This window comes from Petromyzon marinus, unplaced genomic scaffold, assembly GCF_048934315.1.
Source record: "Petromyzon marinus isolate PM22_M1 ecotype Great Lakes invasive population unplaced genomic scaffold, UKy_Petmar_22M1.pri1.0 PM_G_Scaffold_88, whole genome shotgun sequence".
In the NCBI taxonomy this organism is placed as follows: Eukaryota; Metazoa; Chordata; class Hyperoartia; order Petromyzontiformes; family Petromyzontidae; genus Petromyzon; species Petromyzon marinus.
The window spans coordinates 727,501-740,000 of record NW_027423044.1 but is presented as its reverse complement, the minus strand read 5'-3'; the positions used below and the strand labels follow the sequence as shown (position 1 = coordinate 740,000).

The 12,500-nt window shown below is 53.8% G+C and overlaps 1 protein-coding gene across 3 annotated transcripts in view; it reads right to left on the bottom strand.

Moving 5' to 3' along the window:
* Positions 1-12,500, bottom strand: part of LOC142921735 (uncharacterized) — a 35,503-nt gene that overhangs the window by 7,733 nt on the left and 15,270 nt on the right. For all 3 annotated transcript variants that reach the window (XR_012939632.1, XR_012939633.1, XM_076063053.1), the window contains exon 8: positions 1,059-1,368. Coding sequence is in view for 1 of the 3 variants with exons in the window: in XM_076063053.1 (XP_075919168.1) it covers positions 1,059-1,368 (310 nt within the window). In the remaining 2 variants the exon portion in view is untranslated. The remainder of the gene's footprint in view (positions 1-1,058; positions 1,369-12,500) is intronic.

Genomic DNA, 12,500 nt, shown 5'->3' with positions numbered 1-12,500 from the left:
TACACTACACTATACACTATACATTACACTATACACTACTATACACTACACTATACACTACACTACACTATACACTACACTATACACTACACTATACACTACACTATACACTACTATACACTACACTATACACTACACTATACACTACTATACACTACACTATACACTGCACTACACACTACACTATACACTACACTTTACACTACTATACACTACACTATACACTACTATACACTACATTATACACTACACTATACACTACACTATACACAACACTTTACACTACACTATACACTGCACTACACACTGCACCATACACTACACTTTACACTATACACTACACTATACACTACACTATACACTACGCTATACACTACACCACACACTACACTATACACTACACTATACACTACTATACACTACACTATACACTAATATACACTACACTATACACTACACTATACACTACTATACACTACATTATACACTACACTATACACTACACTTATACACTACACTATACACTATACTATACACTACACTATACACTACACTATACACTACTACACACTACACTATACACTACACTATAAACTACACTACACTATACACTACACTATACATATACACAACACACTACACTACACACTACACTATGAACTAGTAACTAATTGGCTGTGTCAGGTGGTGAAGGCTTTAATGACAAAGCGTTGAGATATTCACGCCATGTAACACAACAACGAGCCCTACTGTGGACACAACGGCAATGTTGTGTCCATACCGTAGCAGCGAGACCTCCCGCGTGCCCGGCGAGGCAGTCAACATCTCAGCAGACCGCCACCACCACCACCACCACCCCCACCACCCCCACCACCCCCATCATCACCACCACCACCACCACCACCCCCACCACCACCACCACCCCCACTACTACCACCACCACCACCACCGCCACCACCATCACCACCACCCCCACCCCCACCACCACCCCCACTGCCCCCACCACCACCACCACCGCCCTCACCACCACCCCCACCACCACCACCACCGCCGCTCACCGGGACGCTTGCCGGCGGCGCTCCAAATGCCCCACGCGGTGCCCAGCAGGAAGGGCGCCAGAAACGGCGCCGCCACCGCCACCATCAGCGTCACCATCAGCGTCAACATCAAGCGCACGGAGGAGGAGGAGGAGGTGGTGGTGGGGGTGGTGGTGGTGGGGGTGGTGGTGGTGGTGGTGGGGGTGGTGGTGGGGGTGGGGGTGGTGGTGGGGGTGGTGGTGGTGGGAGTGGGGGTGGTGGTGGGAGTGGTGGTGGTGTTGGTGGTGAGTGGGGGTGGTGGTGGGAGTGGTGGTGGTGTTGGTGGTGTTGACTATGAGAACGGGAAGACACGGGGAGATACGGGGAGTTACGGGGAGACAGAGAGAGAGACAGAAACACGGAGAGACAGAGACACAGACAGAGAGACAGAGAGACAGACAGAGAGACAGAGACACAGACAGAGAGACAGAGACACAGACAGACAAAGAGAGACAGAGACACAGACAGAGAGAGAGAGACAGAGGCAGACAGAGAGACAGAGACAGTCTGTGTATATCTGTGTGTGTGTGTGTCTGTGTGTATCTGTGTGTATCTGTGTGTGTGTGTCTGTGTATATCTGTGTGTGTGTCTGTGTGTCTGTGTATATCTGTATGTGTGTCTGTGTGTATCTGTGTGTGTGTGTATCTGTGTGTGTCTGTGTCTGTGTATATCTGTGTGTGTGTGTCTGTGTGTGTCTGTGTATATCTGTGTGTGTGTATCTGTGTGTATATGTGTGTCTGTGTCTGTGTATATTTGTGTGTGTGTCTGTGTATATCTGTGTGCGTGTGTCTGTGTATATCTGTGTGTGTCTGTGTATATCTGTGTGTCTGTGTGTATCTGTGTGTGTGTGTCGGTATATATCTGTGTGTGTCTGTGTATGTGTGTATCTGTGTGTGTGTGTCTGTGTGTATCTGTCTGTGTGTGTGTCTGTGTATATCTGTGTGTGTGTGTCTGTGTATATCTGTGTGTCTGTGTCTGTGTGTATCTGTGTGTGTCTGTGTCTTGTAATTACCAGCACGCTGTTCCGGCATCAGCGCATCCACACAACATCATGGATGCATGCCGGGTCCAAGCAAGAACATCTGCTGGACTACATAGTGACGGACCAGCGGATACGAGCCCATGTCCTTGACACCAGGACTTACCGTGGAGCTGATCTGCCCTCTGACCATCGACTAGTCATCTGTAAGATGCGCCTGCCATTCTTCCACTCCGGTGGAGGGTGTACACCCAGGACCCCATTCCAACCTAAAGTGGCCTGGTCTCAGTTATCTGATGAAAGTTGCAAGCGAGAATTTCATCATCGCTTGCGGCTGAGATTGACAACGTCCCTGACTCCTCCTGATGTCGAGGGTAAATGGGCGAGGTTTAGGACTGTGACTCATGCAGCTGCAATGGCTGCTTTGGGTACGCGGTCCAGACCTCCCCAGAGACCCTGGCTGACAGAGGAGGTGTTCAGGATGGTTGAGAAAAAGCGACAGGCCCATTGTCATCGGCTACAGAATCCCACGTCAGAGAATGAGGAGGCTTACCGCAGCCTTCGCTCGGAGGTTCGGAAAGCCGTGAGGCGCTGCAAGGATGGGTGGTGGTCACGGGTTGCTGAGGAGATGGAGTCTGCCTCAGTGGCCCGTGATCACAAATCTCTATTTAACTCCATCAAAAAAGTAATCTGCAGCGCCACACCTATTACCATCATTAGGGGAAAAAACGGTGACGCAATCTCCGACCCCCAGGAACAGGTTTGCAGATTTGCTGAGCATTTCTGTGAGGTCCTGGGGGAGGGAAAATCCCTCAGCCAGGAAAACATCGTGGCACAAAGTGAGGATGACCCTGCTGAGGCTGCGGTGCCTCAAGTATTGAAAGAAGTCACCCCCTGTGAGTGGCTGGCTGAGGTGCCATCTGTTGAGAAAGTACTGAAGGCGATCCGGAGTCTGAGACCAGGAAAGGCAGCGGGCAGAGATGATCTCCCAAGCGAAATGCTGAGGGAGGGCGGCGTTTGTGCACAGACTGCCCTATATGACATCATAACAACAGTCTGGACCACTGGACGGGTTCCGCAGGATTGGAAGGATGCCCTGGTGGTCCCCCTTTTTAAGAAGGGGGACCGCACAGACTGTAACAACTACAGGGGCATCTCACTCAGTGTGCCGGGAAAGGTCCTGGCAAGGATTATTCAACATCGCCTTGCCAGGCACGCTGAGGAGAGGCTTGCGGAGCCCCAATGCGGTTTCAGGAAAGGGCGGTCCTGCACAGATGCCATATTTTCTGTCCGTCTGCTACAGCAGAGGTGTAGGGAATTCCAACAAGACCTACATCTCTGCTTTATTGACCTGGTCAAGGCCTATGATACCATCAGTAGGCCTGGGCTCTGCGTTGTTCTTCGTGCTTTTGGAGTACCTGACCCTCTGCTCACGATCATTAAGGACCTTCATGATGGTGAGCGGGCCCGAGTAAAACTACGTGGCCGGGAGTCAGAGCCATTCCCTGTACACCTTGGGGTGCGACAGAGATGTCCTCTGGCTCACACATTATTTAACATCTATTTTGACCACGTAGTTCGTGAAGCCTTCAATAGCTGTACCGGGGGAATCTCCATATGGTACAGATAGAATGGGAGGCTGATCGACGCCCGGGTGCGGTCAAGGGATGGCTCCCTCTTGCTCAACCACGTTATGTATGCTGATGATTTGGTAATAGCTGCTCATTCAGAGGAGGAGTTGGAGACGCTGCTGCTGAGACTGGAGCTTACCACTAAGAGGTGGGGCCTTACCATCAGCCCCACCAAAACTAAGCACCTGCCTGGGTATTTTGTACCATCGGACACTCCACCCCCACAACTCCCAATCGGTGATGGGGCAGTTGTGGAGAGAGTGGAGAGTTTCCCATACCTGGGCAGTGTGCTTATGACTGGCTCCAGTTTAACAGCAGAGGTCTCACTCCGAATCAGTCGAGCGACAATCTTTTCATCGGTTGCGTAACTCTGTGTGGAAGCTACCTGGTCTGTCGCTCCGCACTAAGCTTCAGGTCTTCTCGGCCACGGTCATTCCCTCCCTTCTCTACGCTTGCGAAACGTGGACCCCCCCTAATGGAACATCTTCGCCGGTTAGAAACATTTAGGCTGGCCTGCCTACGATCCATCCTGGGTTTAACCAGACTGGATTGTGTGAGGAGCTCACAAATCCTTGAAAGATCTGGGCAAGGTCCCATCGGTGAGCTCCTCCGGCGAGGAAGGCTGCGATGGCTGGGTCATGTAGCCCGCATGCCCAGCCACCGCATGCCGAAACAGCTTTTGTTCGGCCGGATAGAGGGGGCTAAGCGGGCGCGGCACGGGCTAGAGAAGAGATGGAGTGATGTGGTACAGGAGGACGTGGAGCTGAGTGGACTTGCCGATGACTGGTACCAGCGGTGTCAAGATCGGCCTCTGTGGAGGAGGCTCGTGAAGGATGCTACTGGGCAGTTGGAGGCAGTCGCCCTCCAACAACAACGGAGGGCGGAGGAGCGACGCTCACAACAGCGAGCGGAGCGCCGGGTGGCTAAAGCACAGCAGGTTGGCACAGTAGGGGGCACAGGTGGTGCATCAGCCAGTCATCTCAGTCAGTCGACCCGTGGCACCTGGGTCTGCCCCGTGACCTCCTGCCAGCGGGCGTTCGACACTTCACGTGGCCTCAGGGTGCACATAGCCTGGCACAAGCGTCGTGGTGACGTCACCGCCACTTAGTGGCGAATGGCGGTTGTTGTTGTTGTCTCTGTGTGTATGTGTGTATGTGTGTGTGTGTCTGTGTGTGTCTGTCTGTGTGTGTATGTGTGTCTCTGTGTGTGTCTGTGTGTGTCTGTGTGTCTGTGTGTGTCTGTGTGTGTCTGTGTGTCTGTGTGTATGTGTGTGTCTGTGTGTGTCTGTGTGTGTATGTGTGTGTCTGTGTGTGTGTCTTTGTGTGTGTCTGTGTGTGTCTGTGTATGTGTGTATCTGTGTGTGTCTGTGTCTTGTAATTACCAGCACGCTGTTCCGGCATCAGCGCATCCACACAACATCATGGATGCATGCCGGGTCCAAGCAAGAACATCTGCTGGACTACATAGTGACGGACCAGCGGATACGAGCCCATGTCCTTGACACCAGGACTTACCGTGGAGCTGATCTGCCCTCTGACCATCGACTAGTCATCTGTAAGATGCGCCTGCCATTCTTCCACTCCGGTGGAGGGTGTACACCCAGGACCCCATTCCAACCTAAAGTGGCCTGGTCTCAGTTATCTGATGAAAGTTGCAAGCGAGAATTTCATCATCGCTTGCGGCTGAGATTGACAACGTCCCTGACTCCTCCTGATGTCGAGGGTAAATGGGCGAGGTTTAGGACTGTGACTCATGCAGCTGCAATGGCTGCTTTGGGTACGCGGTCCAGACCTCCCCAGAGACCCTGGCTGACAGAGGAGGTGTTTAGGATGGTGGAGAAAAAGCGACAGGCCCATTGTCATCGGCTACAGAATCCCACGTCAGAGAATGAGGAGGCTTACCGCAGCCTTCGCTCGGAGGTTCGGAAAGCCGTGAGGCGCTGCAAGGATGGGTGGTGGTCACGGGTTGCTGAGGAGATGGAGTCTGCCTCAGTGGCCCGTGATCACAAATCTCTATTTAACTCCATCAAAAAAGTAATCTGCAGCGCCACACCTATTACCATCATTAGGGGAAAAAACGGTGATGCAATCTCCGACCCCCAGGAACAGGTTTGCAGATTTGCTGAGCATTTCTGTGAGGTCCTGGGGGAGGGAAAATCCCTCAGCCAGGAAAACATCGTGGCACAAAGTGAGGATGACCCTGCTGAGGCTGCGGTGCCTCAAGTATTGAAAGAAGTCACCCCCTGTGAGTGGCTGGCTGAGGTGCCATCTGTTGAGAAAGTACTGAAGGCGATCCGGAGTCTGAGACCAGGAAAGGCAGCGGGCAGAGATGATCTCCCAAGCGAAATGCTGAGGGAGGGCGGCGTTTGTGCACAGACTGCCCTATATGACATCATAACAACAGTCTGGACCACTGGACGGGTTCCGCAGGATTGGAAGGATGCCCTGGTGGTCCCCCTTTTTAAGAAGGGGGACCGCACAGACTGTAACAACTACAGGGGCATCTCACTCAGTGTGCCGGGAAAGGTCCTGGCAAGGATTATTCAACATCGCCTTGCCAGGCACGCTGAGGAGAGGCTTGCGGAGCCCCAATGCGGTTTCAGGAAAGGGCGGTCCTGCACAGATGCCATATTTTCTGTCCGTCTGCTACAGCAGAGGTGTAGGGAATTCCAACAAGACCTACATCTCTGCTTTATTGACCTGGTCAAGGCCTATGATACCATCAGTAGGCCTGGGCTCTGCGTTGTTCTTCGTGCTTTTGGAGTACCTGACCCTCTGCTCACGATCATTAAGGACCTTCATGATGGTGAGCGGGCCCGAGTAAAACTACGTGGCCGGGAGTCAGAGCCATTCCCTGTACACCTTGGGGTGCGACAGAGATGTCCTCTGGCTCACACATTATTTAACATCTATTTTGACCACGTAGTTCGTGAAGCCTTCAATAGCTGTACCGGGGGAATCTCCATATGGTACAGATAGAATGGGAGGCTGATCGACGCCCGGGTGCGGTCAAGGGATGGCTCCCTCTTGCTCAACCACGTTATGTATGCTGATGATTTGGTAATAGCTGCTCATTCAGAGGAGGAGTTGGAGACGCTGCTGCTGAGACTGGAGCTTACCACTAAGAGGTGGGGCCTTACCATCAGCCCCACCAAAACTAAGCACCTGCCTGGGTATTTTGTACCATCGGACACTCCACCCCCACAACTCCCAATCGGTGATGGGGCAGTTGTGGAGAGAGTGGAGAGTTTCCCATACCTGGGCAGTGTGCTTATGACTGGCTCCAGTTTAACAGCAGAGGTCTCACTCCGAATCAGTCGAGCGACAATCTTTTCATCGGTTGCGTAACTCTGTGTGGAAGCTACCTGGTCTGTCGCTCCGCACTAAGCTTCAGGTCTTCTCGGCCACGGTCATTCCCTCCCTTCTCTACGCTTGCGAAACGTGGACCCCCCCTAATGGAACATCTTCGCCGGTTAGAAACATTTAGGCTGGCCTGCCTACGATCCATCCTGGGTTTAACCAGACTGGATTGTGTGAGGAGCTCACAAATCCTTGAAAGATCTGGGCAAGGTCCCATCGGTGAGCTCCTCCGGCGAGGAAGGCTGCGATGGCTGGGTCATGTAGCCCGCATGCCCAGCCACCGCATGCCGAAACAGCTTTTGTTCGGCCGGATAGAGGGGGCTAAGCGGGCGCGGCACGGGCTAGAGAAGAGATGGAGTGATGTGGTACAGGAGGACGTGGAGCTGAGTGGACTTGCCGATGACTGGTACCAGCGGTGTCAAGATCGGCCTCTGTGGAGGAGGCTCGTGAAGGATGCTACTGGGCAGTTGGAGGCAGTCGCCCTCCAACAACAACGGAGGGCGGAGGAGCGACGCTCACAACAGCGAGCGGAGCGCCGGGTGGCTAAAGCACAGCAGGTTGGCACAGTAGGGGGCACAGGTGGTGCATCAGCCAGTCATCTCAGTCAGTCGACCCGTGGCACCTGGGTCTGCCCCGTGACCTCCTGCCAGCGGGCGTTCGACACTTCACGTGGCCTCAGGGTGCACATAGCCTGGCACAAGCGTCGCGGTGACGTCACCGCCACTTAGTGGCGAATGGCGGTTGTTGTTGTTGTCTCTGTGTGTATGTGTGTATGTGTGTGTGTGTCTGTGTGTGTCTGTCTGTGTGTGTATGTGTGTCTCTGTGTGTGTCTGTGTGTGTCTGTGTGTCTGTGTGTGTCTGTGTGTGTCTGTGTGTCTGTGTGTATGTGTGTGTCTGTGTGTGTCTGTGTGTGTATGTGTGTGTCTGTGTGTGTGTCTTTGTGTGTGTCTGTGTGTGTCTGTGTATGTGTGTATCTGTGTGTGTCTGTGTCTTGTAATTACCAGCACGCTGTTCCGGCATCAGCGCATCCACACAACATCATGGATGCATGCCGGGTCCAAGCAAGAACATCTGCTGGACTACATAGTGACGGACCAGCGGATACGAGCCCATGTCCTTGACACCAGGACTTACCGTGGAGCTGATCTGCCCTCTGACCATCGACTAGTCATCTGTAAGATGCGCCTGCCATTCTTCCACTCCGGTGGAGGGTGTACACCCAGGACCCCATTCCAACCTAAAGTGGCCTGGTCTCAGTTATCTGATGAAAGTTGCAAGCGAGAATTTCATCATCGCTTGCGGCTGAGATTGACAACGTCCCTGACTCCTCCTGATGTCGAGGGTAAATGGGCGAGGTTTAGGACTGTGACTCATGCAGCTGCAATGGCTGCTTTGGGTACGCGGTCCAGACCTCCCCAGAGACCCTGGCTGACAGAGGAGGTGTTTAGGATGGTTGAGAAAAAGCGACAGGCCCATTGTCATCGGCTACAGAATCCCACGTCAGAGAATGAGGAGGCTTACCGCAGCCTTCGCTCGGAGGTTCGGAAAGCCGTGAGGCGCTGCAAGGATGGGTGGTGGTCACGGGTTGCTGAGGAGATGGAGTCTGCCTCAGTGGCCCGTGATCACAAATCTCTATTTAACTCCATCAAAAAAGTAATCTGCAGCGCCACACCTATTACCATCATTAGGGGAAAAAACGGTGACGCAATCTCCGACCCCCAGGAACAGGTTTGCAGATTTGCTGAGCATTTCTGTGAGGTCCTGGGGGAGGGAAAATCCCTCAGCCAGGAAAACATCGTGGCACAAAGTGAGGATGACCCTGCTGAGGCTGCGGTGCCTCAAGTATTGAAAGAAGTCACCCCCTGTGAGTGGCTGGCTGAGGTGCCATCTGTTGAGAAAGTACTGAAGGCGATCCGGAGTCTGAGACCAGGAAAGGCAGCGGGCAGAGATGATCTCCCAAGCGAAATGCTGAGGGAGGGCGGCGTTTGTGCACAGACTGCCCTATATGACATCATAACAACAGTCTGGACCACTGGACGGGTTCCGCAGGATTGGAAGGATGCCCTGGTGGTCCCCCTTTTTAAGAAGGGGGACCGCACAGACTGTAACAACTACAGGGGCATCTCACTCAGTGTGCCGGGAAAGGTCCTGGCAAGGATTATTCAACATCGCCTTGCCAGGCACGCTGAGGAGAGGCTTGCGGAGCCCCAATGCGGTTTCAGGAAAGGGCGGTCCTGCACAGATGCCATATTTTCTGTCCGTCTGCTACAGCAGAGGTGTAGGGAATTCCAACAAGACCTACATCTCTGCTTTATTGACCTGGTCAAGGCCTATGATACCATCAGTAGGCCTGGGCTCTGCGTTGTTCTTCGTGCTTTTGGAGTACCTGACCCTCTGCTCACGATCATTAAGGACCTTCATGATGGTGAGCGGGCCCGAGTAAAACTACGTGGCCGGGAGTCAGAGCCATTCCCTGTACACCTTGGGGTGCGACAGAGATGTCCTCTGGCTCACACATTATTTAACATCTATTTTGACCACGTAGTTCGTGAAGCCTTCAATAGCTGTACCGGGGGAATCTCCATATGGTACAGATAGAATGGGAGGCTGATCGACGCCCGGGTGCGGTCAAGGGATGGCTCCCTCTTGCTCAACCACGTTATGTATGCTGATGATTTGGTAATAGCTGCTCATTCAGAGGAGGAGTTGGAGACGCTGCTGCTGAGACTGGAGCTTACCACTAAGAGGTGGGGCCTTACCATCAGCCCCACCAAAACTAAGCACCTGCCTGGGTATTTTGTACCATCGGACACTCCACCCCCACAACTCCCAATCGGTGATGGGGCAGTTGTGGAGAGAGTGGAGAGTTTCCCATACCTGGGCAGTGTGCTTATGACTGGCTCCAGTTTAACAGCAGAGGTCTCACTCCGAATCAGTCGAGCGACAATCTTTTCATCGGTTGCGTAACTCTGTGTGGAAGCTACCTGGTCTGTCGCTCCGCACTAAGCTTCAGGTCTTCTCGGCCACGGTCATTCCCTCCCTTCTCTACGCTTGCGAAACGTGGACCCCCCCTAATGGAACATCTTCGCCGGTTAGAAACATTTAGGCTGGCCTGCCTATGATCCATCCTGGGTTTAACCAGACTGGATTGTGTGAGGAGCTCACAAATCCTTGAAAGATCTGGGCAAGGTCCCATCGGTGAGCTCCTCCGGCGAGGAAGGCTGCGATGGCTGGGTCATGTAGCCCGCATGCCCAGCCACCGCATGCCGAAACAGCTTTTGTTCGGCCGGATAGAGGGGGCTAAGCGGGCGCGGCACGGGCTAGAGAAGAGATGGAGTGATGTGGTACAGGAGGACGTGGAGCTGAGTGGACTTGCCGATGACTGGTACTAGCGGTGTCAAGATCGGCCTCTGTGGAGGAGGCTCGTGAAGGACGCTACTGGGCAGTTGGAGGCAGTCGCCCTCCAACAACAACGGAGGGCGGAGGAGCAACGCTCACAACAACGAGCGGAGCGCCGGGTGGCTAAAGCACCACAGGTTGGTAAAGCACAGCAGGTTGGTACAGTAGGGGGCACAGGTGGTGCATCAGCCAGTCATCTCAGTCAGTCAACCCGTGGCACCTGGGTCTGCTCCGTGACCTCCTGCCGGCGGGCGTTCGACACTTCACGTGGCCTTAGGGTGCACATAGCCTGGCACAAGCGTCGTGGTGACGTCACCGCCACTTAGTGGCGAATGGCGGTTGTTGTTGTTGTGTCTGTGTATATCTGTGTGTGTATGTCTGTGTCTGTGTGTGTGTCTGTGTGTGTCTCTGTGTGTATGTGTGTATGTGTGTGTGTGTCTGTGTGTCTTGTCCGGCAAAACAACCCCCTACCTCCTCGCGGTGCCGGACGGGCAACTCTGTCGTGGACAGCGCTGTGGGGGGAGATCCAATTTTGATTGGCTCCTCCCCTCATGGCATATGTGTCCACCACAGGGGCTAAACAGGGGCTCTGGACGGGTGCGAGGGGCTGGTAACCCCTCCACCTTCAATTAATTACCACGAAACTACGAATGAAATATGTAACAACTAAGCTTGTGCCGGAGGCCCCGGGGGGCCAGGCGTCTATGACGTCTCCTGGCCAAACCCCAATTGGCGGAGCCAGGAGATTGAATACCTACCCTCGGGGCTACTCCAGAAACAACGAAAAGCCACTACGGTTGGCCACGTGGAATGTTCGAACGCTCACTGCAGAGGAGAGGCTGCCACTCCTCTGTCGGGAGCTGGACCGGTACCGCCTGGATCTATGCGGCATTCAGGAGGTCCGGTGGACCGGCTCTGGCTCCTGCCACCATGAGGGGTGGACAGTCCTCTACTCGGGGCAGCAGACTGCCAAACAACAGGGTGTGGGTCTTCTTTTGAACAAAAGAATGAAGGGGGCGTGGGAGCGTGGCGGTGAGGTGTGGGAAGCTGTAAGCCCCAGGCTACTTTGGACTCGCCTTCCCATCAACCGGAGGCGAGGAATGGTGGTCGTGGTTACTTATGCCCCCACCGAAGATGAACATCCGTGGAGGGATGCAGGCAAAGCCGATGAGTCAGATTCCTTCTATGACCTCCTGTCACAGGTGCTGGCTAAAGTGGCCCCTCGGGATAGAGTCATCATGTTGGGTGACTTCAATGCCCGAGTTGGTCATGATACTGGCACCTGGTCTGGAGTGATTGGAGGGCATGGGCCAGATCAGCTCAATAACAACGGTAGGAGGCTGCTAGATTTTTGTGCAGCCCATGGGCTTGTAATTACCAACACGCTGTTCCGGCATCGGCGCATCCACACAACATCATGGATGCATGCCGGGTCCAAGCAAGAACATCTGCTGGACTACATAGTGACGGACCAGCGAATGCGAGCCCATGTCCTTGACACCAGGACCTACCGTGGAGCTGATCTGCCCTCTGACCATCGACTAGTCATCTGTAAGATGCGCCTGCCATTCTTCCACTCCGGTGGTGGGTGTACACCCAGGACCCCATTCCAACCTAAAGTGGCCTGGTCTCAGTTATCTGATGAAAGTTGCAAGCGAGAATTTCATCATCGCTTGCGGCTGGGATTGGCATCGTCCCCGACTCCTCCTGATGTCGAGGGTAAATGGGCGAGGTTTAGGACTGTGACTCATGCAGCTGCAATGGCTGCTTTGGGTACGCGGTCCAGACCTCCCCAGACACCCTGGATGACAGAGGAGTTGTTCAGGATGGTTGAGAAAAAGCGACAGGCCCACTGTCATCGGCTACAGAATCCCACGTCAGAGAATGAGGAGGCTTACCGCAGCCTTCGCTCGGAGGTTCGGAGAGCCGTGAGGCGCTGCAAGGATGGGTGGTGGTCGCGGGTTGCTGAGGAGATGGAGTCTGCCTCAGTGGCCCGTGATCACAAATCTCTATTTAACTCCATCAAAAAAGTAACCTGCAGCGCCACACCTATTAC